The 27,076-nt window shown below is 43.2% G+C and overlaps 1 protein-coding gene across 1 annotated transcript; it reads left to right on the top strand.

Annotated features, from left to right (window-relative positions):
- Positions 1 to 6,611: 6,611 nt before the first annotated feature.
- On the top strand, positions 6,612 to 26,397 carry RGR (retinal G protein coupled receptor). Its single transcript, XM_013175000.3, has 7 exons — positions 6,612 to 7,176; positions 10,192 to 10,348; positions 11,955 to 12,076; positions 19,348 to 19,501; positions 20,015 to 20,132; positions 24,944 to 25,057; positions 25,991 to 26,397. The coding sequence occupies exons 1-7, from the start codon at positions 7,098 to 7,100 to the stop codon at positions 26,132 to 26,134; spliced, it is 888 nt and encodes a 295-aa protein (XP_013030454.1). The 5' UTR covers positions 6,612 to 7,097; the 3' UTR covers positions 26,135 to 26,397.
- Positions 26,398 to 27,076: the final 679 nt, after the last annotated feature.

Genomic DNA, 27,076 nt, shown 5'->3' with positions numbered 1-27,076 from the left:
TAACATTATTCTTCTCAGAGCAATAAGCTCCATTCAATCTACTCAGTGATGCAAGGTATTTATATATACACATTTGGTGGGGTCATAACAGGAGAATTTCTCCTGTAATTACAGTACTATGATCATTCTTGGACTAAATACTTCATTATATACATTTTTTTTCAAATACAATCATTTAACTGCTTACTACAGCTGTATGAAATAAGAGTGGGAGTCTTTGGATGATAACAGCAGAAAATGAAAGCATGCCCCAGGTAGTTCCTCACCCCCACAACTGTCTTACTGACCCACAGAGGGAGGTACCAGCTCAGAAGGAAAAGTACTGCACTTTGGTCTTTCTGATTTCTGTTACGAACCATCCTTCGTTCATTCAACCCTTGAAGATACATAACTGGCCTAATTGTGCTGACCTATCCTTACCAAAACAAGAGTGAGAAAGAAAGCTCAGAAGATGAGGGAAGCCTACAATGATCAGGAGCTTCCTCTAAGCATTGACTTTCCCAGCCTGACACCGATCACAGATGCAGTAATATTAAATCTGTGCAGATCTGTCTTCAGAAAAAAACTCATTTTACTCTCAAGGATCTTTGCTTGGGCAAAAGTGGCCCTACAGTCCCGCTCAGACCAGAAGAAACATTGGGAAGGCTGATGCTTCAAGGACAACAGCAGAAGGTAGTAGTAGTGTGTCAGACTGCAGAAAATACATGATGAGATGAAGTTTTAGTTAGGGCTTTCCCTAAGAAATTCGCACAAGAGTGAAGGTATGTGCAAGGTCTTTGGAAAGACCCTGTCCGCTGGGGGGAGTTTAATCATCTGTAATAATGGACATTAAGCTTTTTTACCAATATATAGGGAAAAAGATACAAAGTGCCTCTTCCTGTCTTCTTGGTGGTTTACTCCTCAGTGCCTGTATTTTAATATCAACAATTCTAGGCAATTCTACACTATTAAGTAAACACATCCATTAAAGTATTAAAATCAACATTTATGTTTGCTTTAATGCCTTATGTAAAGTGTTTGGCAGGTTATTTCATTCTGCTGGAGGCATATAAGCAAAACAATTTGTTCCCATTCTCTCTTGCTCCAACTTCATAGATTACCTGTAAGATACCTGTGTAATATATGGTTCCTTTTCTTTTTTTTCTCCTGTCTGAAAAGTAATTTCCCAATCAAGGTTTCCTCCTCATGGAGAGATTCTGCCTACTAAAGATTCAGTTCAGGAATTGATTGCCTTTTTCCATAAAAAGATGGAGTAAAAAATCAGGAGTAAAGCAACCGAAAGCTGAATACGAGGGCCTGGAACTATCATTCGGAAATGGCACATTTTGAAATCTCCTCTCGTCTTTCACGAGTTTTCACAAAGCAAAAAACAATTCAGCAATGTGCTCACATTAGAGATGACAACAAGAGCACAAATGATCCTGTAAAGACTTTGCCCTCATCATGATTAATGCAGTTTTGTGAGATAACATAATGTAGTTTTCACAAGTCTAGTTCCACTCTATTATAAAAGAGAACTCAGCTTGAAGAAATTGCTTATTAGACTGAGCTCAAAGGATTGGATAACAGAAACTAAAACAATTAGGCAATCTTTTTTTTTTTTTAATAACATTTATTTTAGGGAAATGTAGTAGAAAACAAGCATGGTTTACAAATAATTCTATTGATCATCCCTAATGTGCACTAAAATGTGCACTTAGATAACACAAAAGGCCTTGATACATCCATTGTAAACAATGTGTATTTGGTCAGGTTTCTGTAGAAGCCTCCAGGAGAAGAAAGAAGGCTAAAGAAGACAGGAGCTGGCAATGACTGAAGTTAACCTCAGGCTTCAAAAGAAGTGGAAAGCCCCAAATCTCTTATGGTTTGGTACAAATGATTGGACTGCTCCTTAAAATAGCCTCCTGAAAGGTAGGCACCAATCTGAACCAGCCCTTGGGCTCTCTCAACAGTCAGTGAAGAGGAAGATGTGTCTCCAGAGCACATCTTGTCCTGCCCTGAGACTGGTGATGCTGGGAGCTGCCCATTGCCTTTGGTAACAGTAGAGGAAGCCTAGTTTAGACTAGATAATATGCACATTCCTTCTTTTTTTTTTTTTAATGTGGAATAATTTAAACATGATGAATCCCTCTCATTGTAAAAAGGTCTTATAGAGAAGTCAAGGAAAGCTATGCAGAATTCAGGCTTAATTTGGGAGAGAATCACAGAATCGTAGAGGTTGGAAGGGACCTCAAAAGATCATCAGGTCCAACTCCCCCCTGCCAAAGCAGGTTCCCTAGAAGAATTTAGAAGAATTAGCAGAAATTCTTAGGACGTCCCTACAGAGGCATGCTGGTAGAAGACTGCTAAGACAGGCAAGATATACAAGACCACAGTGACAGGAAAAATGAGGTGGTTTTGCCATACATGGCCTAGAAGTCCACTTACATACCCGGTCAGTAGCATAAACTCATTGAGGAATGATCCAGACAGATCCCCGTTTTTCCTTTACAAGAGCAACAGTATGCAGAAGGAGAGCTGGTGTGCAAATCCTCTCAATACAACTAAAGCCCCTCTTGAAAGCTGAATTTCTTCTGAGAACTGGGCAGTGGTCTTTGAGCTATAATTCCTGAAAGAGTTATTATTCTGCATGCTGCAGGAAGGCCTGAGATCTGCAGGGCAAGCTTAACAAACAGTGTTAGGTATATCCTATACTGTTTAGGACTGCTTCCTCCTTCAAAGTCCTGAAGTTTGCCTCTATTCGGCATGCAGTGATAGCGTATTTCATTATATTGTGAATATGCATATGACCCTAAAATTAACGCACTAACCGAAAACAAAATATATTATTTCTTGGTGCCTAAAATGCATTTTGAAAGATGGGCAACAGATCAAGGCAACAATTACATATATTTGATAAGGATCATGACTGTTGTATCCAGCACAGATTCATAAAGGTAGGATGTGATTAATGTTTTAGTAACATTATTAATTTTCTAGCCTAAGTGAATACATGTGTTTATCAAATATGTATTCAATTTACTATGAATTAAGCTACCCATCTCTAGAGAGACAACACAAACTGTAGGAAAGAAATGTGATGCTTTGCAACTCTTCACCGACTTTCATCCTTCCAATGCCTGAAGCACAGCAGCGTGCAGGCTCCGGCTGCAGCCTGGTCCCGAGCAGCGGCATGGTGCAGAGACCAGGCCATGGCACGGTGCGAAAGACCCAGGGAGCATCGCACCCTTGCCATGAGGGAGCTGTATGTTTTTGAGGGGATTTTATCCCAGCACCACACTGGCTTTCCCCACCAGCCCTGGGGCTGCCACAAGCATGGCCACTTTCTCCTGCCTCCACCCCAAGCCTCCTTGGCCATCCCCAGGCTTTCACCACCGCTTCTTTCTCCAAACAGTGCTGCCAAGAAAATTAGATTCTGGGGCATGTTAAATGGCTGGACTATGTTGAGGAAAAAGGTTGGTATGTTGCTGCAGGCAAAGGGCTAACACCTGTAAGCAAACTGCTCCGTGGGCTCATCCCCTGCATCATCCCTCCTGTGGCCAGCACCAAGTGCCTATTTACAGTCTGGGACATATTCCCAGTCACTGCTTCCAGATCAAAACAAATGTGCAGAAGTTCAACTAGAAGGTCTCCAGACAACATGCTTTCTGGTTTCCTTCACTTGCTGAGGAGTATTTCCAGTGAGAACCGAGGTTACCACACATCTCTGTGATGCTGAACTGGAGCCCCATGTGGTGATACTCCCAGCCTGCTTCTGCTGAAATGGTATATTTATTTAAAAGGAGTTTTTCAATATAAGAAGTCAAAGATGATTTGGGTAAACCTGAATCAAAAGAAAGGATTAGGAAGGCAAAGGAATAATAATACGTCAATTTAGTGAAGTTCTTGCTGTGAATATAAAAAAGTATGTCAGTAATCTGCATTGATTGCTTGGAGAAAATTCAGAGTGCATGAGTGCTGTGTTATCGTTGCACTGCGCCTTTTTTGTTGTGCTTGTACCAATGCATATTTTACAAAGATTAATATGCTCCTACCAAATCCATAGAGTCTTATGAAATCCATAGGGACATCTGGCAAGAATATATCAGATCTTTTTCTGTGTGTTCCTTGCAAAGAGATTAGTAACTAGTGAATTATTCTTAAGTGAGAAGGTGTAATGAAATGGATGTTTTATTGATGGAGAGAGGAGATTGCTGGGAATTCAAAATGTGAGGCTGTAAGATAACATCAGATTGAATGAATGACCTTTTCCCTGGATTTTGAAACAGCAAGTAACTATTGAAACAGTGCATAAAGTAGAAAGGGATCGTTAAACAACTTCATAATTTAAGGAGCTAATAAATGCCTTTGATAAACCTCGTATCTTTTGCATGTTTTCACTGACTTCACAGGAATACATGATGTGAGGTCGCGTCTTACATAAGAAAGAGGGAAAGGAAGTGAATACAGCTTTGTTTGATTCTATTAAATGTATTAAATTATTCCTCATTTTCACCTCCTCTTTGCTTAAAGAAAACTGTTTATCACTAACTGAACTTAGCAGCCGTATTGGACCATACATCACCCCATACTATCCCAGTGAACTACTATTACTATTATTAGAAAGTCAGCTTAACTCAGAATCAAAAGGGCTATTGAGGGTCTGATGCATAAGATTTCTATTTATGCCAATTGCACCTGAGCCAGATGCTGAACCACTGCTGGAAAGCTTGCCTGTGACTGACTTGCATTATCTGATTCATCACTGATGAAGTGAACAAGGTTAGTTGTGGAAAATATTTAAGACACTTAAAGAAAAGCAGCCAACGTGTTCACAATACTCACTCTAATAAAGGCCTGCTAAATGCAAAGGTGTTCAGGTAGGAACCTACTTTACTGGAAAAAATAATTTTGGAATGAGCAACATCTATACCACAGACTTGAATACACAGCACACAAAATACCAGCAGCATATCACATTTGCTTGGCAGTGAGGGTGAGGTACAGTGGCAAGCAACCGAAAGCACCTGACAGCCCTCATGAAGGCAGTTCAAACAATATCTGTGTCCTTTATCCCTAGTCTGGAAGAGCTGTGCAGCTTTATGTTGACAACCATTATAATGAGCCATCTATTTTCAAAACCATCACACTAAAAAGATTTACAGCACATCCACAAGATCTAGCACTAATTTTTTGCAAGAATGCACAATGGATCACTATTAAAAACACAGGCTTAAATCAGTCATTTGCCACGCTAGAAAGCAGGGCTGTCACCTTCTTTTTCATCAAGACGTGTAGGTGAGTGAAAGACAAACATAACGATGGATTTATGTGGTGCATTGCAATTTTACTCTATTTAAGCCAAACATCTGAATAGCCTAACAAATATCTTGCCCTCCTGAATGCTACTTCAAAATCCAAGAGCATATCCATCAAGGCAATTACGTACACCAAAAATAGCTGTACGTTGAATAACAGAGATCACAAAACACAGCAACATGGTTTCGTAACCGTCTTGAAGCTCTGATCAGTGTGTCTGGGCATCAGAGCCTGTAAGCATGGATTCCAGGAAAACTGCAAAAAATCACTGTACCACTGGCTTCAACCCAGACCCCTGACTGTAAACGCACCTCCACTGTGTAGTCAGGAGATCCGTAAAAAAGCCCTGGCCACATCTGGAGCAAATTCTCTCTGCCTGATGTCTCAACCATCCACAAGCCAGGTCAGCACAGTGCAGAACCTGAGCTGGGGAAAGCCAACATCCCTTGTGCCTCAGCTCCCTTTTTGTTCCCATTTCGCAGAAGGATTATGATGATGAAGAAAGTTATGCATCAAAATAGAAACAATTGTACTTGATAGTCGGGGAGATGGGTAGGTCTGTGGAAAATCAGTAGTTATTCTGCAGTGAAGAATGGGTGAAGAAAAAAGAAACAAATGCACTAAAAAGGATGGAGTAAAGTACCTTTAAAAAAAAAAAAAACACATTCAACAGCTATCATAGTTATTGCTACTCTAAATGTAGGTTAAAAATTGAGAAGTATGGACAAGTTGCTCACTTTTAATGGACAGGCACTGAAAATTACACAAATAGTTGTGTCATTTGTTGTGTCATGGTAAAGAAAAAATCCATCTGTTTCACTTAGACTCTGAAAGCAGCTGACTTCCACTCTGCAGTATACAAGCATGCAAATTCCCCAAGAGCTAATCGATCAGTAGTACAAGAAACAAAAGGAAAACCGTTGACTCTGCTGCGATATGGTAAAGGCCTGTGCTCACCTCAGATCAATTGTGTGGGTTTCTTGGGGCAGGGGGACAAGTGTGCTGGCAGGTAAGGACCTGGAGTCTGGACAAGCTGCATGCTGCACACACTGCAGAGCATGCCTACAGCAGGACCCCAATCCTTAAACATCTCCAAAAGGCCAGTAAGGTAATTTCTTTGAGCACTCACCACTGGGCAACTCACACATGTCCTTGTATGTCTGGAACCCAAAAGCACTAAGTGTTTGCCTTTAGTCAGGCTGTGCCAGTGTGCACCTTAATTTAAGCCTCAGTAACTAAGAGAAGAGATGTTAACGTACAGAATAGTCATTGCCAGAAAAATACACTGCCCATTTTCTAAAAAAAGGGGTGAGAGGTAGACCAATATGCCTCAGAATTTCCCAGTTCATACTTTTCCCCTAATTACCAACTCAATGAGTGCCCCTTTGTTTTTCAGGTCACTCCCCAGTTATATATTACATGTTTCTTTCGTTCCGCAACCTTTAATTCTTTTTCAGTGTTGCAGAATTAACTGGGCAGGGTTCTTAATCTTGTCTCTACAAAGAGCTTGTTGTAATTGCAATGAATGCTTTCATTTTGCTGGTGTCTGAAATACGATTTGCAGGGGAAGGAGGGGTATGAGTTGATGCTAGTCCCATCATTAATGACATTCTTGCAGGGATTGTACTGGTGGGAGTAAAAACCCCAAAGCTTTTATATAATAATGAGCATGTGTCTGCACGTGAGCTACTCCTTTAAGAAGCCTTGGGCTAGTGGAAGAAGAGGGATCCAGGGAAAAAGCAGCCCCACAGCTATAACAGAGGGCAGAGGTTAAATCTATTGGCATTTTTATCTCAAGTATGGTCACTGCATACCCTCTCCCTGAAGGCTTCACTGAACTAGAAGTGTTTGCCATCGGCACTGCCCTACTGGTAGAAGGTAAGCTTGGTTTAGGACCTCAGCTAAAAAAAAAGATTTTTGCCTCTGTTATTCCTGTTGTGGCGGCAGTGGGGGGGAATTGAAGTAAGCAGCAGCGATTGTGGTATGCTGACCCAGACCTTTGGTGGTTACTGCGGCTACAGCACCAGTTCCTCTGCTAGGCTGCAAACTGTTGGCAATGAAGATCTGCTCTGCATACAGAGCTGCCCTGTGGCAGGGAAGAACTTGCTACTTAGCTTTCTTATCAAGAATTTGGATGTGAGAATTTGCTGACAACTTTTAAAGGCAATTTCAGCTTCCTCAGGGAAGGATGTTGAAATGACTGATGATCCTTCAATAAAACCGGGCTGCTTGTTTTGTTGGTTGTGATGGCCATTTTATAATCAAAGATGATAGATCCAAAATAGCTTGTTAACAGTTAGCATACATCCAAATTGCATTGCTAGCACTGAAATTAATGGCTGCTGGGTAAAAGTAACAAACAGAAGTACAGGCGCATGAGGTTCAAAAGCTTTCACAGCATTAAGAAATAAAATTTGAGGTAAGAGACAGTATTCATTTAATTTAGCCAGCACAGACTTTTTTTTAATAAGTGCCACTTCGTTGTGAGACAAACAAAATTGGGAATTTGTATGTACTGCAGCTAGGGAAGGACACGCTTGTAGCCGGGAATACATTGGTGTCAGTCACTGATCTCCGTTCTGAGCTGCATCCCAGTTGGGGCCTGGGCCCCATCCCTGTATCCCTGCGCTGCCCAGGTGGGGTGCAGGGATCGTGGGGCTGAACAGCAGAGGAGGGGGAGCAAGAAGCACTAGCAGAATGGGATAAACGCTCACCAGCTCACCCCGTGGATGTGGAGCATGGGAGAAGGAAGGATGCTCGCCCTCTCCTTGCAGGCGAGCTCAGCTGGGACACAGCATCACATCTGCCTGCAAAGGAAACCTGGAAAAGCTGTGCCAGAAACTCTTCCTTAGAAGAGGGAGAGAGAAGAAAAAGCTTCTACTCCTGGCCCAGGGGCCAGCTGCTGCCTAAACAGAGAGCTCAGGGCTAAACCTGGCCAACAGCCATCAAGCCATCTGCAGGGCCTGGCAGTTCCCAGTGTGAACTTGCCCTTCATTACTGAGGACTGGGAAGCAGCAGGGCAAGCACTCTGGCATGTGCTGGTGGAGGCTTACAGCTGGGCTCCTGCTGGGGAACAGCTGGTGCTGGTCCCACAGCCCTGCCGGCCCTCACCTGCCCACCCACAGGCCGGAGACCCGCACTCGTTGAAGCCCAAGCACAGTTACCTGCTGGCAACCTTCACTTACAGCTAGGAATGGCCTAGCACATTTACATTTTACTAAGCACAAGCGGCAATCTGACTGCTCAATATTTTCTGTAGGGTTTTAGGCTGAACATGCCCAGTGGATTGCCAGTAATACTTTATCTTTGCCATCTGACTTACAAGATCAAACCAGATAATTAAAGATTAATTCACCTTCTCAGAGACTCTGAGAGAAAAGCAATGAAGATTTTTTATTTTTTTCCTGCAGCTTGTAAGTGCAGTTTGCAAAAAAGTGCTGGGGAAGAGGAAAACTTTGCATTCACTTCTACTAACTGTAAAAGTGTCAAGCTTTGGCTGTTTTAAAATTAAAACTCAAAGCTATAAGTTAGTAAGTTCTCTATTTGTACACTCCTGCTAGCCTTTAAGACAGCAGAGTGGGCTGAGGCCTGGAACTTCCAAAAGAGGGGAAAAGAGAGAAAAAATGAACATAGTAATAACTCTTCAGTTTTACTCTAAATATGGCCACAACATACCTCTCCTAAAGGCTTGACAGCACTGGGGAGAGTTGGCAGCAGTTTTACCCTGCAGGTGGGAGGTAAGCTGGCAGGGAAGGGATGAGAACAGCTGACCTCAAATGGCTCCAAATATTTCTCCTGGAAATATTTTGTTATCTGTTGTGTAATGAAAGACACACATCAGCTGTTACTATGGTTATGCCATCAGCCATTAACGTAATTAAAGTAGGAGCAGAATTTCTGACTATACAAAATTATCCATCTTATGTAACTACAGAATTAAGACAATGAGCGCAAGTAACAACAGTGCTTTACAGAATTAGGGGATATGGATTTTTTCTGCTCTACATCATTTCTCCTTCCAAGAAGATCACAAAGAAAAAGACATACTGCCTGTCATCTAACTGAGACTTAGAGATGGGCTGTTGAGTCAGAGCCTCATCAGAGCCATAATAATTCAGGTCATCTTGAAAAGGACATCAAAGGACAAAGCTTGAGTTTAAAGCAGTGAAGGATGGGGTACAGGGTGGCACAGCTCTGAGTGAATAGCTGGGGTTGCTTGAATGCTCCTCTCTGACAACTAACATTAACTTAGCGTTTTAAAATCTATCAGGGACTGCTTTTATAATTAGATTATTCCTTTCCTTTCCATGTATAGTCTATTGACGAAGGGCAGTAATAAGATTGAGCTGGTGTGATTCAAGCTCTGTCTAGGTTAACCTTAGGCAGAAGCCCAAAGGGAGGCAGGCTGACTGTAAGATGGCTGAGGGGTTTCTATGCTTAAACACAAAAGCGTGTTACAACCGATATTAAACACGACCCATTTCTCTCCCATAAACAGGCCCGCAGACATGTACGCCGGCAGCGTGTGCTGGCTGTGGGCCCCCCTGAAGCTGCCTCTGCAGCTCCCTCACTCTGACCCACAGGTCCCTGAATGGAGCCTGGCAATCAGGTTTCTCCATTAAAACAAAATGCAGAATTACAAATAAAATTAAACCATTTCTGCTCTGCATGAGTGGACACATCCCCAATGCAGTTTGAAGCATTGGTTTCAGCTGGCACCTATGACTGCTCTCCTGAAAGTCTTTGTAACTTGTGTGCAGACTGTGAGCACTACAGCTATATTTCCTGTGCATGTGTTCACAGTAATTATTGTTCTCATTAAAGAAAACAGCAGCAGCATTGTAGTTATTTTCCATTTCCAGTTGAATCATGCCAAACACTTCTGTTTTTCAGCCCTGCTTGGTTTCTGTCTGAATGGGTTGACAATTATTTCATTCCGAAAAATCAAAGAGCTCCGAACACCCAGCAATCTGCTGGTTCTCAGCATTGCACTGGCTGACTGCGGGATCTGCATCAATGCATTCATCGCTGCCTTTTCCAGCTTCCTAAGGTATGTATTTATTTATTTATTTTCCTAAAGGATGCTCAGAAGAACCACATAAAAGTTTGCAGCTCAAGTTCTGGATGGTCAAATTAATCAAATGAGTCTGTAGCATAGCACATAACCAGCCTTCTCGTTACCTCAATCCTAAACAGCAAAATGAAACTCTATTGCTGCCGGGCAAGTCAAAAAGCAGACTTTACCACTGACTGATTATAGAAACCATTTAACCAGAGAGCTTTACCAGTAGTTACAATAGAAAGTAGTTGACTAATGCAATAGTTGTACATTTACATGACTAAACCTCCAGACTGACCCCAAATTTATCTGCAAGCTTTTCAGGTTTTTTTAATGAACTTTCCCATTAAGGCTCTTATTTTAGAAGTTTGTGGAAAACGAAAAGGCAGATCTGTGTGCAGGGAGTTCAATTCAGTTATGACACATTCTATTTTCCACATTTTCTCACGTCAGTCATTTAATTAGAGGGCAGAACCAATATCAAGCATTTCAGTGCGTAATTACAACAAACAAATCATAAGCAAACCGTATTAGAAACATACACCCTATAAACCAGCTGATGAATAATTCCACTTAACTAGCATATTTTTAAACTCTGGAAATATTTTTAATAGAGAACACAAAAACATTTCAAGAATTGTGACAATTTACTTGTCTTTTAATGGATATAAAAACATTTTTGCAAATTAACATGTCAACAATAGGCTTCAGTGAGGCCTTATTCAAAGCTGGTTTACCTTGGGTATAGCTCATTCTCCTTTCAGCCACTTAAGTCACACTGAAGTCAGTGAAGATGCCTTTCCTGAACTGAAGCTGAAAAGCTGAGGTCAATACATCAAAACGAGCTTGGTTTTAACCCTTGCAGGCCCTTTTTCAAAAAAAGTGGGAGCAGAAGTTTCCCAGTCTCCAAAGAAGTCAGCTATCTCCTTTTCAAAGAGACTTGCAGAGGTAATCTCCAAATGAATTATGCTGGTGTTGTATAAATACATGAGAACGGAGATTGCTGAAGATTTCCAACTCACAGACAGCTTTATAAGCATAAGAGTCAGGTTAGATGAAGACAGAGAAAAAAAAGCCATGAGTGACCAGGATATTGAAAGTATACGTCAGCAGATGCCTGCTATGTGAGACCACCTCGTGTTTCTTCTCATTCTATGTCTGCAAAAATATTTGGAGGCCTCAGACTTGGTATCTGGAGTGGTTTTAATTGTTGTGAGCTTTTGTTCTGTGTCGAGCGGTGAGCACTTACCTTCACATGTTGACCAATTTGCTACTCCCACTGGGGACAAATTTTGCAGATATGGATAACTGGATAAAATGTAGCTTTCAAATTTAAAACAAATAGCTTTCCAACACATAAATGCAGGGTTATAGTTTCTTCTCCACGTTCAGAGTAAAAATAGCTGTGGTAGTATATCAGGCACTGCAGAAAGATAAATACTGGCAGACACCTAAAACTGACTTCGGTAACGTCCTTCACAAAGTTTCTCAGACTTGGAAAGCATGTGTGGAAAGCATGCTCTCCATTAACACAATTTCCAAACATGCTTTTGTTCATTTCTGTAATTTTCTTAACAGGCTGCTTGTTTGTTGACAGGTACTGGCCCTACGGCTCTGACGGCTGTCAAATTCATGGATTCCAGGGCTTCTTGACAGCACTAGCCAGTATTAGCTCCAGTGCTGCAGTCGCCTGGGACCGGTATCATCATTACTGTACAAGTAAGGGTTATCATTTACCTAGCATCTTTACCCACATCATGTTAGACAGCAGCTTGTTTCGATTTTAGAGAATCCGATCAAGCACATATTTATTTTCTGTGTATTTTATATGTTTAAATTTGCTCTCTCTAGCATCTAAGATAAATAAACCCTCTCTCCAAGGGATCCATTCCCATACACGGGGCACTAACCAACCACCTTCAGGAGATACTTGCTCTTCTAGATCACATCCAAGTCCTGCCCGTCTTGCCATGCTTTCGCCTTCTCCATAAGAAATCATTAGGGTATCCTAAACAAAATCCAACACCTCACATTGAAGAAAAATCTATGCACCTTGGGCTTCCATCCAACATCCTGCTGCATACCAGCCAGAGCTTCATGCCCACACAGAGGTTACTAATCACAGATAAATTCGGTGTAACCACAGAGCTGCCCCTGCAGATTCAGCAGCTGGAACAGAGCCCACAGCGAAGCACTTCTGCAGAGGACCGAAGGGGCACACAGAGCACAGTAGCCCCACTGAGCAACACACAGGCACTTTGGGACACAAGCTTCTTTTTGGGGCTTTGCTACATTCCAGGCCCCCTTGCAGACGCTGAAACTCAGTACATCCGATCGTAAGCAAAGAATAAATTATCTGCAAATTTCAATAAAAGTGGCAGAGATATTTTTAAGTACTGGTAACAGGAGGAAGATGTTATTTTTCTTCTCTTAGTGAAGGATGTTTTTTGTTTTCCTTAATTCAGTTGCTAACTAGCTCTGACATCCTAGCTGGAGCTAATGGAAATCTAATATTACACAGCGAGACTGACACAGGAAAATAAATTTGCCTTTTTTTGTGGACTTATGAAAACATCATTTTGAGTTAGGTGAGAGATAGGGATTTACAGGAATGTCAAATATATGGATTTATGGAGATAGATAGGCACTGTCTTGTGTCACAGAACTATCTCCCAACTGTGGCAGTATTGGATTTGTGCTTTTATGTAACATGAGTGGAAATTTCTGCTGAATTAGGGTGCTGAGCTGCAATTGGCAGCTTTCACATTTTCTGCTACTTCTTGACCCTTTCCAGAGGAGTGAGAAGCCTGGAGCACCCCACCTGATCACACCATTCCCAAAACCATTGTGTTCCTTTGGCAGTGCTGAAACACAAATGCAGTTCTCCTTTTCTTGTGATAATGCACAAGATGCTTAGACTACTTCATAGAATATTTCCTAAATAAAAGTGTAAAAGTTGGCCTGGAAATAAGCTGCTGAGCTGCAGTACTTCAATACCATCCACCTTTAGTATTCATGCAGCCTTTAAAGCATGGTCTCCATACCTGATTAAAGCAGTGAGTGGTAAAACACACCCAGAACTCACAGCAAACGTGTTTTATCTGATAATCGCAGAGAGCAGAGAAGTTGCCAACTTCTTGTTCTGCAATTTTTGTCAAGAATTCAGCTCAGGCAAGAAAATGGCTTTTTTTCATGTCCAGACAAAGGCCCCAAATAATGCAGCCTGTAAGCTACATCCATACCGACACTCTTTGGACACTGAAATATGTTTGGAGCTAGAAGAGTAGCATCTGTATTGTATAAGAGAGCGAGCCTGAAAAATAAGCATGTCTTTGGAAAGACATTTTACTCTCTGCAACACTGACTTTAATGTTTTTGTGTCACGCGCTCCTCCAGCCAAAAGCATAGTACATTAAGAGCACAGGCAGACACATCCTGAGGGCACAAACTTCTTCACTTTGCTCAAATTGTTATTTACTGCAGACCAAACATAGCTGCTATTACTGAACGATTTGAACAAAAAAGGCAAAACAAGAACAGGTGGTTTCAAATCTCATGCTCTGTGGCTATTCCAGTAAATCCATCCAGTTCCCAGTTTCAACCGGCACATGCTGATTGTGAGAAAGATAAAATCACATTGCATAGATCTGATATACCAAGCCTGCAGGCTATACCATGTTCTCGATCCATACATGAAACTCTTGTTGACACTGGTGTGAGCAGCATGCCTGTACAGAAGACACAAAACCTCTTTTCCAGAAAAAACAAAGCTATCAACCTTTTATCTTCATTCTGGGAACTGTTTCTCTTCTCACACTCACTTACATCATCCCTAATGTTTTTATTATGTCCTAAGAGTTTCCAATAAAACCTCTGTTGTGGCATTCCTCAGCCTGACACTCAATTATCAAAAATCCATATTTCTGAGGAAGAATGAGCTGGTGAGAATGTGAGAGATTACTATGATGATGAGAAAAAATAATTGGACTTTTCAGCCATTCTGTATTCTAATAATATAAATCTGCTCACCAATGTCCAGAAATTTAACCAAGTTTTTTAATTTGGAAGTTGGTACAATTTGGTACATTAATTTGGAAGTCAGTGACAGACTATGGGGTCTATTGATAACCACACACTCATTCATCAGAAACCAGGTTGGTATTGATTGCAACATGGAAGAAAACAGCATGACCATCAGATACGACAGAGAAGTTAGAGTTTCAAGGTATTTGGAAATGTCCTCCCTCCTCCTAGGCAACAATGCTGGGGAACTCTCTTTTCATCCCCTAAATGTGGCTTTAGTTTAAAATGGCTATTTATTAAGTTGAAATATGAGATACATATAACATATTAAGAAATCTTATTTGAATATCCAACCAGTAAAGAGAAAACAGCTAAAAATCGGATGTAATCCCATTTTGGTTCTCTCACGTCAAAGTATGTTCAGAACCAGAACAGCAGCATCTGCATTTTATAAGACAGGTAGCCTGAAAGCAGGCCCCTTCTTTTTCCAAGTTACTGGTCAAACAAGTAATTTTCTTCTAAAGGACTATGAGATACTACTTTCACAGCAAAGAGTAGAGGACTACAAAAATCTCTGAAGATTTAATTAATGTAGGCAATTAAAGGGGAAACATCAGGGCAGTCTGAAGAGTTTGAACTTCAGTCATGTCTCTGGTGAAGCCATTTCAGTCCGGCACAGAGTTTGGTGAGAGGGCAGCAGCCGAGTCAGCAGGTTGGAGGGGGTGGGAAGGATCCCAGGCAATTTCTTCCTTTCATTACCACTGCAAATGGTTGCAGTTTTAAAAGGAAATTTTAAAAAAAAAAAAAATCTTGACAACTTTACATTTGCAATTTAGAATTAGGGGGAAATTGAAAAATTGAAGTGATTTAAGTCAGTACTTTTTTCAGTATTACAAAAGAAAAGACAAACAAGAGGGATTTTGCAGCAGCATGCAATTACAAGAAGTAGGATTGCAGCAGGCTTTTATCTAATTCTTAACATCCAGAGAAATCTAGGTTGTGATATCAAGTATTCAAAGATTAGCAAACCGCCATTTGCTTCAATTGCAGCTGTCAGCTATGTTGGATTAGGAGCAAGCCCTTCCCTCCTGTCACACTTGCTGCAGCCACCCTGTCACACTTTCTTCGTCTAGACTTGCACCTGCATCAGTTTTGCCAGACAAAATGCCAGTGTTTATACAGGTCTTGCATTTTCACTGAAGCAGGAGATAACTGCCAAGATAGCTTTATAGTCAGGGAGAATCACAGTCAAAAAAAAAAAAAAGTAAAAAAATCCCTTTACTGGGTTATTTTAAAGAGCTTTTTCTAATAATATGCACAAAAGAAGCCATTATGCAGTGCTGCTTTCTTATTCCTACAAAAACTGAATACTTGTGAGCAACAGTCCCTGGCGCTTTTTGCAGTGTAGACGAAGCAGGTACCAACATCTCTCATTTATGACTGATAAATCTTTTCCTTCTAAGACTGTTTCAGATATTTTTGTCTTTGAGAAATTTCCCTGATTTTAAGTGATACATGCCATGTTTGAAGTCTGGCACAAGCTGGATTGTTCTGGAATATTTCAGCTATTATAATGGAATCATTTGCAAGAACAAAGAAAAGGTTTTTCCCCTCCATCTTAGAAAATCCTGTTGACCTTTTGTTTGAGAAATTCCTTTTGAACATCAGTCTGAAATCTAGTTGAAAGGTAGCCCCTGTGTCAGAGATGTATTTTTTGCTCTTTCTGTGAAAATCAGCTTAATGTTTGGCCAATTTATAAATCTTCCAAAAATCTAAATTCATAAATGTCCCCACAGACTACAGATGGAGAAATAGTTCATGATTACATCACTAAAGACCGGGCAGAATACTCAAAAGTATTAAGGTCCGACGCTCAATCTAGCACTTTCTAAAATTTAAGCTTTTACCATTACAATTTTAGTAATCCTTTAACAATTTTGTTTTGTTTATAAGAGCACTTTCTGTTCCAAAGCAATCTTACAGAAGACATTTTAAACCCCCTGTTAATATTTCTCTGCATGGAAAAGAGAAACTTCCCTCTTGCTTTTCAAGGAGAGAAAGCCAAAGCACAAGAGCGATTAGACATAATGGGACCAGACTGCTAGCACTGAGCCCTAATTAAGAATTATATCTTTAAGCATATGCTGAACTCCATATATACACATTTAACTGAATTAGGACCTACATGCCTATTATGCTAAATTTTATCAGGCCACAAAAGGCATTTAAGGTAAAGCAATGGCCTGCACTGTACAAGAGCAACCAGACTGCTCTCGACGTGCTCTCTTGCTGCCGGCCCTCTCAGAGGAGGAGATTTTTGCCATGTTAACTGAGTGCAGTAATTTCACCGTTCTTGCTCTGAAAGTATTTTTCATGAGCTCCCAAGCAAAGCAGACTCCAAAAAACTAAAACAATATTGAGGTTGTTTAATTGTATGTCCACACAGTTTTAGCTATCAAGACTGGGCACAGCCAGCCAGAGTATGGGTATTTTAAAACATAGAAAAAAAATAAACACAGAAATCTTCTTTAAAGCCCCTCTTGATATAAAATGTTTAAAAGACATTTCAGAAAGAGAAGTCACAACTTTCTTGTTGCCAACATGCATCCTGGCTGGGGGCACTTGGGGCCAGAGGAAAGACGTGGCACCCAGAGACTGGGCACCATAACCAAGGCCAGAGGTGGCAGGAGCCGGTGGAGCAAGAGCTTCCCCTGCGTTTCTGTGCAAGGTGGCAGCAGGGAAGGTGAAATTTCTACCAGGTACCCAGCACATGCATGCGTGCAGCAGGATCATTCGCCCTCCAGCGGTATAAACACCCCCAACCTGCCTCGAGTGCACCACCACCACTGGCCAAGCAGCTGAGGGCAAATTTTGTCAGTGCAAAGATCTTTTCCTTAAAACCAGAGATCCTCAAGGTCCTGGCATGTGGTTAGAACCCAGAGACACTACAATGCCTCAGTCAGGGCCCATCATATTTTGAGACCTTTGTGATAGTCCATGAAATGAAAGGATGGGATGCAGAGAGAGCAAAGTTTCTGCTGCAAGATACAATGAAAAATAATTGCTATTAACTATTTTATAGGACTTCTTGAGGAAAAAAAAATAATAATAATGTTGTGTAGTTGGTTTTTAAAGACCACCAAGAAGGCTTACCATTTACAAAACTGTATTCCCAAAACAATAAAGCTACATTTGCAATGAGCTTGGTTTAAAAGAAACATGTTTTAGACCCAGGTTTCACTTTAGCTGCTCTTGATAATACCTTTAAGAAAGTTGCTAGAATGCGTAAAGCACAAAACAAACCTGACAGCTTATGTAATAAGCTGCATCCTGATTGAATTTCTAGTTACAACTGCGTAAAGCCAAGCTACAAGAACGATTATGTAGAACACAAATGGAAATGGAACTTTAGATCAGTTACAACACTAACATGTTTGTTTAAATATACACCTAAGAAGGATGCAGTTCTGAATGAATGCCACATAATGCTACATTGCTTCTTTGGACTGGGAGGTTAAGAATAATTACAAGTTTTTCAAAAGTTTGACTCAAATTTCTAGCCCCCTAAATCAGAAGCTGTTCCTTTTTTAAATGGATGGGATCTGTAATCACATTATGTCAATATTACAAACCATGATTTGAGCCTTTACAGCCAAAGCATATCTTCTACGTAGGAATCAAAAGACAGGTATTAATTGTTATTAATCATCAAAATTAATTTTAAAAAATGCTTAAATGACTAAAAACATCAATAGATTTTTACTAACTACCGTATCAAAACAAAGTATTTAATAAAAAGGATTTTATTTTTTTCCTTCATATTTAAACTGCAACATGTACACCTTTCTTTCCCAGAACTAATTTTGGAACACTTGCACCAATTTTTCCAAGCTGATCTTTAATGCCATTCAAACCCCCCTGTTTTCCCTCAAGAACCTCTGGAGTTTATAAGCAGGTTATAAGACCCACTTATACGAGTAAGGACATAGGTAGAATCGCCATTCCTATAAAGGGGCATTTTCACTAAGACACCTACTTTATCTTCCTTCCTTAAAATAAGCAAGGAGGGTACAACCCAAAATAGCTGCTGTAGGGTTTGCAGTCCTTCCTGGGGCTGCTGCCTTATGGGGATCACCAGCCTTAAGCACATGCAGCCCGCTCATGCCCCTCACCCACGTCAGCCACGTCCGATCAGGTGGCAGGGTTGATCCCCTGCTTCCGCCTCACCTCCAGGCCCTCACCTTCCCAAGAAAGGTCAGAACTGGTCTGAATCTTCCTGGCCTGCTGGCGTGATGCTGCTGTCAAGGACAGAGGAGAAGATTGCTCCCCAGCCTCAGTGAAAATTGCATCATTACTTCTCTCTAATGGGAAACTTGATTAGAAAGGAGTAGTGGGCAAAGTCACTGTGCTCCTTGCTGGTACAGCTGGCGTCACGGGCAATTCAGCCCAGGCACGATGATGGACATCAGCCTCGATAACAAAATTATCCGGGCCTTTCTGCATGCAGGCAGCGTGGCTAACAAAATGTCCTGCAGCAGCAGGGAAGCCTGCCTGCCTCCTCCATGAAGAAATACTTCCTGTGTCCAAAGCTTCCAATCTTTCATTTCATTCATTGACCTATTCCAGTGGTATTTTATAGAACTAGACAAGATGGGCACAACTGTTCATTTTTATTATAAAATTAGAAAAAAAATTACTGATGCTGAGCTTCTCATTTCCTGTTCCAGGCTAAGCAATGATCTTAAGGGCAAAGTAATTTCACCAGCAGTATTTTTAGAACAGGATCCGTTGTCAGGTTGAGCATGTACATTCACATATAGATCGACAAGCAGTGTTTTTAGAACAGAGTACATTTAATATCCCAGAGGCTGGGACTCTGCCCTGGCCGCACAGAGCCGGACAGCTTCGCCCGGTGCCTTTGTGCCAGGCATGCAGAGCCCTTTTCAGAGCCCTTTTCTCTCCCACAGGAAGCAAGCTGCAGTGGAGCACAGCCATCTCCATGATGGTGTTCGCCTGGCTCTTTGCTGCCTTCTGGTCCATCATGCCCTTGCTGGGGTGGGGGGAGTATGACTACGAGCCCCTCCGGACCTGCTGCACGCTGGACTACAGCAAAGGGGACAGGTGAGGGCTGGGGCCGGGCCCCCAAGGGGTGGTCTCAGCAGCACAGCAGAGCCCAGCTGCCACCCAGTGCCGTGCCGGGACAAGGTGGGCACAACCTGAAGCTGCCTCCTCTCACATGGCATCACACAGGGATGGCCAAAGGCAGCTTCTTCCGTGGGAGAAGCTGGCACTCAGTTTGTTGCTACTCCCTTGCTCCTCAGTCATCTATAACCTGCACCTTTGGGGGTTTAGGACTTGCAGCTCCTCGTGGCTGTTTTTATGAAGTCCAGCCCTGATGTCTGAGGAGGGATTCTTGGGTTTGGAAATCGAGCACCTGTTGTGACTTTCTGCAATGCTGTCCATCCCACGCACAACAGCATGGCACACCTTCAGCAAATGCTGAATCTAAAGTGTGTTTACAGAATTGGTTTTGGCAATTTTAAAAATAAGTAAATGAATAAGTAAACAAAGTTTATGGAGATGCATTAGGGAGGAATTAACAAACTTTTTCTCTTCCCTTCTAACCCTCTCCAGAAACTATATCACATTCCTTTGTGCTCTGTCCATTTTCAATTTCATAATCCCGGGCTTCATCATGCTGACAGCCTATCAGTCGATTCACCAGAAGTTCAAGAAAACTGGTCATCATAAGGTAAGAAAGCTTCCTCAGCCTGCCTTGCTAAAATAGAACTGCACCCACAGAATCGTCTAGGTTGGAAGAGACCTCCAAGATCACCCAGTCCAACCTCTGACCTAACACTAACAAGTCCTCCACTAAACCAGATCACTAAGCTCTACATCTAAACGTCTCTTAAAGACCTCCAGGGATGGTGACTCAACCACTTCCCTGGGCAGCCCATTCCAATGCCTAACAACCCTTTCAGTAAAGAAGTTCTCCCTAATATCCAACTTAAACCTCCCCTGGCACAACTTTAGCCCATTCCCCCTTGTCCTGTCACCAGGCACGTGGGAGAATAGATCAACCCTACCTCGCTACAGCCTCCTTTAAGGTACCTGTAGAGAGCGATAAGGTCACCCCTGAGCCTCCTCTTCTCCAGGCTGAACAATCCCAGCTCCCTCAGCCGCTCCTCGTAAGACTTGTTCTCCAGACCCCTCACCAGCTTCGTCGCCCTTCTCTGGACTCTCTCGAGCACGTCCATGTCCTTCTTGTAGCGAGGGGCCCAAAACTGAACACAGGACTCGAGGTGCGGCCTCACCAGAGCCGAGTACAGGGGGACAATCACTTCCCTAGACCTGCTAGCCACGCTGCTTCTTATACAAGCCAGGATGCTGTTGGCCTTCTTGGCCACCTGAGCACACTGCTAGCTCATATTCAGCTGCCTATCAACCAGTACTCCCAGGTCCCTCTCAGCCAGGCAGCTTTCCAACCACTCATCTCCCAGCCTGTAGCGCTGCTTGGGGTTGTTACGCCCCAGGTGCAGGACCCGGCACTTGGCCTTGTTGAACTTCATACCGTTGACCTCAGCCCATAGGTCCAGCCTATCCAGATCCTCCTGCAGAGCCTTCCTTCCCTTGAGCAGATCGACACACGCACCTAACTTGGTGTCATCTGCAAACTTACTGAGGGTGCACTCAATCCCCTCATCCAGGTCATCGATAAAGATATTAAAGAGGACTGGCCCCAGCACTGAGCCCTGGGGGACTCCACTAGTGACCAGCCTCCAACTGGATTTGGCTCCATTCACCACAACTCTTTGGGCCCGGCCATCCAGCCAGTTTTTAATCCAACAAAGCGTACACCAATCCAAGCCAAGAGCAGCCAGTTTCTCAAGGAGAATGTTGTGGGAAACGGTGTCAAAAGCCTTACTGAAGTCAAGGTAGATCACATCCACAGCCTTCCCCTCATCCACCAAGCACGTCACTTGGTCATAGAAGGAGATCAGGTTCGTCAAGCAGGACCTACCTTTCATAAACCCATGCTGACTGGGCCTGATCGCCTGGTTGCCCTGCAAGTGCCGCGTGATGACACTCAAGATAATCTGCTCCATGAGCTTCCCTGGCACTGAGGTCAAACTGACAGGCCTATAGTTCCCCGGGTCTACCCTCCGGCCCTTCTTGTAGATGGGCGTCACATTTGCTAGCTGCCAGTCGACTGGGACCTCTCCTGATAGCCAGGACTGCCAATAAATGATGGAAAGCGGCTTGGCCAGCTCCTCCGCCAGTTCTCTCAGTACCCTCGGGTGGATCCCATCCGGCCCCATCGACTTGCGTACATCCAAGTGCTGTAGCAGGTCGCCAACCATTTCCTCGTGGATAGCGAGGGCCACATCCTGTTCCCAATCCCCTTCCGCCAGCTCAGGGTACCAGGTATCCAGAGAACAACTGGTCTTGCCGCTAAAGAGTGAGGCAAAGAAGGCATTAAGCACCTCAGCCTTCTCCTCATCTTTTGTAACTAGGTTTCCCCCCGCATCCAGTAAAGGATGGAGATTCTCCTTAGTCCTCCTTTTTACGCTGATGTATTTGTAAAAATGTTTTTTGTTATCTTTAACGGCAGTAGCCAGATTGAGCTCCAGATGAGCTTTGGCCTTTCTAATTTTGTCCCTGCACAGCCTCGCAACATCCTTATACTCCTCTTGAGTAGCCCGCCCTCTTTTCCAAAGATTATAAACCCTCCTTTTTCTCCTAAGCTCGAGCCACAACTCTCTGCTCAGCCAGGCCGGTCTAGTTCCGCGCCGGCTCGTCTTTGGGCACGTGGGGACAGACCGCTCCTGAGCCATTAAGATTTCCTTCTTGAAGAGTGCGCAGCCTTCCTGGACTCCTTTGCCCTTCAGAACCTCCTTCCAAGGGACTCTGCCAACCAGTGTCCTGAACAGCTCAAAGTCAGCCCTCCGGAAGTCCAAGACAGCGGTTTTACTGGTCCCCTTCCTGACTTCGCCAAGAATAGAGAACTGAACCATTTCATGGTCACTCTGCCCAAGACAGCTCCCAACCACCACATCTCCCACCAGTCCGTCACTGTTTGTGAACAGAAGGTCTAGCGGGGCACCTCCCCTGGTAGGCTCTCTAACCAGCTGCGTCAGGAAGCTATCTTCCACGCTCTCCAGAAACCTCCTAGACTGCTTTCTCTGGGCTGTGTTGTGCTTCCAGGATATGTCTGGGAAGTTGAAGTCCCCCACGAGAACAAGCGCTGACGATTTCGCAGCTTCTGCCAGCTGCCTGTAGAACTCCTCACCAGTCTCCTCATCCTGGTTTGGTGGTCTATAACAGACCCCCACCAGGATGCTTGCCTTGTTGGCCTTCCCTCTGATCCTAACCCATAGAGACTCAACCTTATCATTCCCAGCCTCAAGTTCCACAACATCAAAACACTCTCTAATATAGAGAGCCACACCACCACCCCTTCTGTGCTGCCTGTCCCTTCTGAAGAGCCTATAGCCAGACACTGCAGCACTCCAGTCATGAGAGTGGTCCCACCACGTTTCCGTGATGGCAACTAAGTCATAGCCTTCCTGCTGCACAATGGCTTCCAGCTCCTCTTGTTTGTTACCCATGCTGCGTGCATTAGTGTAGATGCACTTCAGTTGGGCCATTGCCTTCTTCCCCGGCTTTGCCATTGTTCCCCCTGGTACAGCTCCAACAAGCCTAATTTCAGCCCCGTCCCCCTTCTTTCCTAGTTTAAAGCCCTCTCAACGAGCCCTGCCAGCTCCTGGGCTAGGATCTGTTTTCCCCTTAGAGATAGGGACCCGTCTGCAGTCACCAGGCCGGGTGCCGAGTAAAGCGCCCCATGGTCAAAAAAAAACAAAATTTCTGCGTTGGCACCAGCCTCTGAGCCACGTGTTAATCAGGTGGGCTTTCCGTGTCCTCTCGGTACCCCTCCCTGCCACTGCAGGGATAGACGAAAATACCACCTGTACTCCTGCTCCATCCACTAACTGTCCCAGTCCCCTAAAGTCCCGTTTCATAGCCTTCAGGCTTCTCTCTTCAATATCATCACTGCCAGCCTGGACTATCAAAAGACTGGTTCTCACCCAGTAGGGAGAAGGTCCTCAAAAACACAGCTTAGTTCCCAGAGGCTTTGGCTCAGCTCCTTCTGGGCTATCTAACTCCTTAGTAGTACTTTGAGGGGGGGGGGCGGGTAGCACAGTAGGGCATGAGGCCTCCCAGAAAGTTCAAGGAAACCCCATCCTTAGAGATTTCAATATTTGGCTAGACACAACCACATCTCTCCTACCCCAGTGCTGAGAAGAGCCCCCCCTTTGGGGAGGCAGTCGGAGTAGTGACCGCAAGGGTTCCCCTCCATCAACAACAGCCCGGTTCTGTTCACAAAATTAACATACGGCATACAGAGTACGTGCTAATACCACATCAATATCTATCTAGAGAAACTCTGCTCAGAAAGGATCATTATTTCCACCTTTGCTACAGGCTCTTAGCTTATGGCTGAGGAAGCCATGCAGAAGGAAACACAGATATGCTTTGGGGGGAGAAGGGCCTTCCTAACCGTGCCACGTTTACACTTGGCTGAGGAAATTCATAAATCTTTATGAGCTGGAAACAAAGGAACTGCTCTGGCGTGGCAGGTTTATGGGAATGTAATGTGGTGATTATATGAGTTGTTTCTTTAGGTGCAGTCTGGGGTGCTACGCGTGGCTGATGGGCACAGCCCAACCCCTGCACTTAGTAAGGACTGTCAGTTCTCCATGGGGATGTTATAACAGCAAAGAGACAGGCAGGCAGACTGGTTTGAAGCTGTCTGGGATATACACATGCCCTCTACATATTTCTCCAACAAATGACAGTTTTCATTATTATAAGTTTATTACCTTTTTATGGGTAAGTTTTTGCAATGGTGTGATTTTTCTTATAATAATGCTGCAGTTGTGCAGACTAGTTATGAGGCAGAATAGTTATGATGCAGAAAGTGTAAGGCTGAAAATATCACCTCCCTATTCATCAATATTTGTATGATGCTTAGGAACAGCTGGCCAATAACAGCATGGGTAAGGCCCTAGCATGAAGGGCACAGGAATCCTAATATGACACAGACTCCCTGGCATCCATCTGGTGCACTGTGGCAGTGGCTTCATGTTTATGTGCCTGCAAGACCCTCTAAAAAGTCAACAAAACATCACTCCTTTTTATCTGTTTATCTGTAAATTTACACACTGCCCTCCCCCCCAGCAGCAATAACTGCTTAGCACTACTCTGATTTAACTGACCAACAGTAAGGTGCTTTGTCACCTCGGCCCAGGAATGACTGGCCTCCCCCAGTCCCCACCAGGGGCAGGGTTTTGGGGCTGGCTGCACAGACAGCCCTTGACGCCAGGGGACCTGTACTCACACACCTCCAACGCTGACAGCAAAGCAGCCACGATACCACGTGTCCTGCTGGTGATGCTCTCCTGCTGCTGGACACAAGCCACAGTCTCACAGGGTCTGTCCCATCCACTTGTTGCAGTGTATGGTTGTGAAACAAAAGAATGTGTTGCTCTTGTTTTTCAGTTTAACACCGGTTTACCATTGAAGACGCTGGTCATTTGCTGGGGTCCCTATTGCCTTTTATGCTTCTATGCAGCAGTTGAAAATGTGATGTTCATTTCACCAAAATACCGAATGGTATGTCTCTGCCACCCGAGGGAATTCAAATGGCATTCCTTTCACTTTCTTCTCTCCATTCTCAGGAAGCAATACTAACTTGAGCACTAATAGTTTCACTTGTTAAAACATGTTACAAGTAGATTGTTTGCACAAAGCCTTCTATTAGTCTACCATTTCAAGGCAAAACAACTAAGCACAATGATATAATTGGCATTATAATTAGTGTTTTGATCAAGCTACATTTTAGGAAGTTTTTTTTTTCCTTCAGCAGTCAGAGGACTGTTGCCTATGCTTCTTCATGGTTTGTAGAAACTTTTCATGTTCTTCCCAGAGTCAAGTACCAGCTTAAAATTTTTAGTTTTGGAGAGACCCTTTTTTTTATATAATCCTTCTTTCTCCTAAGGGAAGCTGCAACTGATCATTCTTATGATTATGGCGCTTCTTCCCCCCCCCCCCCCCCCCCCCCCCAAGTATTGACTCTGAGGCTGCCTCTGGGACTCACTAATATCACAATGGACCTTTCAGCTTCCATTCATCAGCCCAGTTTCAGATCACTAAACACATTGCTCTACTTAGGTATTTGGAATCCCACATAAAACATGTTAGCAATACTGGCCCACTTATCCTTCAGAAGGTGTCCATGGCATACGTCTCACTCCTCCTAAGCACACATTGATGTTCACTCTTGGCTGAAACATCCTGGTTTCAGGTGATACTGGCCTAACTTCTCTCTCCCGGAGACTGTCCTTTCCTGGGGCAACATCCTTCCATTCGGGTTAAGGGGCCCCAAATGACCAAAATTGCTTTTACCTCTCATTCCTCCAGGGGCAGCAAGGTACTGCCATCAGAGAGAGGTATTTGTCTGACAGATGGAAACAGAGCCTGACATGAAATCATCCCATCGGCTCCCCAGTACATTTCCCTGTTAATAAATATCATGTCTCCCAACAGATTCCGGCCGTTATTGCCAAGACGGTGCCAATGGTGGACGCCTTTGTATATGCCCTGGGCAATGAGAACTACAGAGGAGGAATATGGCAGTTCCTCACAGGACAGAAGATTGAGAAAGCAGAGGTTGATAACAAAGCTAAATAACCTGTTACGGCATTAAGCCAAATTAACGCAGGTACATCGGCTGAAAGCAAAATGGTAGAGGAAACTGTGTGCATTCTGATATGTACATGCCAAGGTGGTTCCACATTGGAAATGCCGTGCATTGGCTACAGCAATGGAAGAAAGCCCCATGGATAACTGCCGAAACCATCACGAGCTGCTTGTCAAACAAGCTGCCTTAAGCCTGTGTTGGTTGTCATCGGTCTCATTTTGTATGTCACTGCAAATAAACTGTATGCTGGAAAGCACTTTTTTTTTTCCCTGATAGAACAGCATAAGAGCTCAGCAAATTAACTGAAGTAGGGTATTCATTTATCCAGTGAGGCCTCCCCAAATCAGTCTGTGTAGTTTGTCCATATGGTAATGTCTGGATTACTAAGAGATTAAAGGAGTATCCAGAATTACACCACATCTGTTTAAATAGCTCATCCATGTGAACAGTGCATTTTCAATGTACCCAAAACAGGAGTTCCCAAATTTCCACAATGAATCTGCCATCCTAATTCCATCAAAACACTTCAGTGGATATTTTGCCCCAATAAGGAATATTAGCTTGGCTCCCATTCAGGTGAATTAGTGTGTGACATTCAGCTTAGTCACACACTAAACTCCATCATATTTTGCAGCTGCTGCTTACCAGAACAATCAACAAGCTCACAGTCCATCATTGAAGCATTCATATTTTATCAGACACTGAACAAAAACTAAAGGGAGGTCTGGTCTTAGATTCTGTTCTAAAAATGTCCTAGGAATAAAAATTAACTTCACATCTGCTATTAAATTCCCCTGGGCTCTATATGAGAGCAATCATTGAGTCAGTTGTGACTAAAGAGTCTGAACAATTAAAAAGCCATTTATTTTACAATGATTGGAATTAATATATATTTAAACTATCAAAAATGTGCATCTTAAATGTTTGTATTT

The sequence above is a fragment of the Anser cygnoides genome, chromosome 7 (genome assembly GCF_040182565.1).
Source record: "Anser cygnoides isolate HZ-2024a breed goose chromosome 7, Taihu_goose_T2T_genome, whole genome shotgun sequence".
Lineage (NCBI taxonomy): Eukaryota > Metazoa > Chordata > Aves > Anseriformes > Anatidae > Anser > Anser cygnoides.
This window is presented reverse-complemented; position numbering and strand designations above follow the sequence as displayed.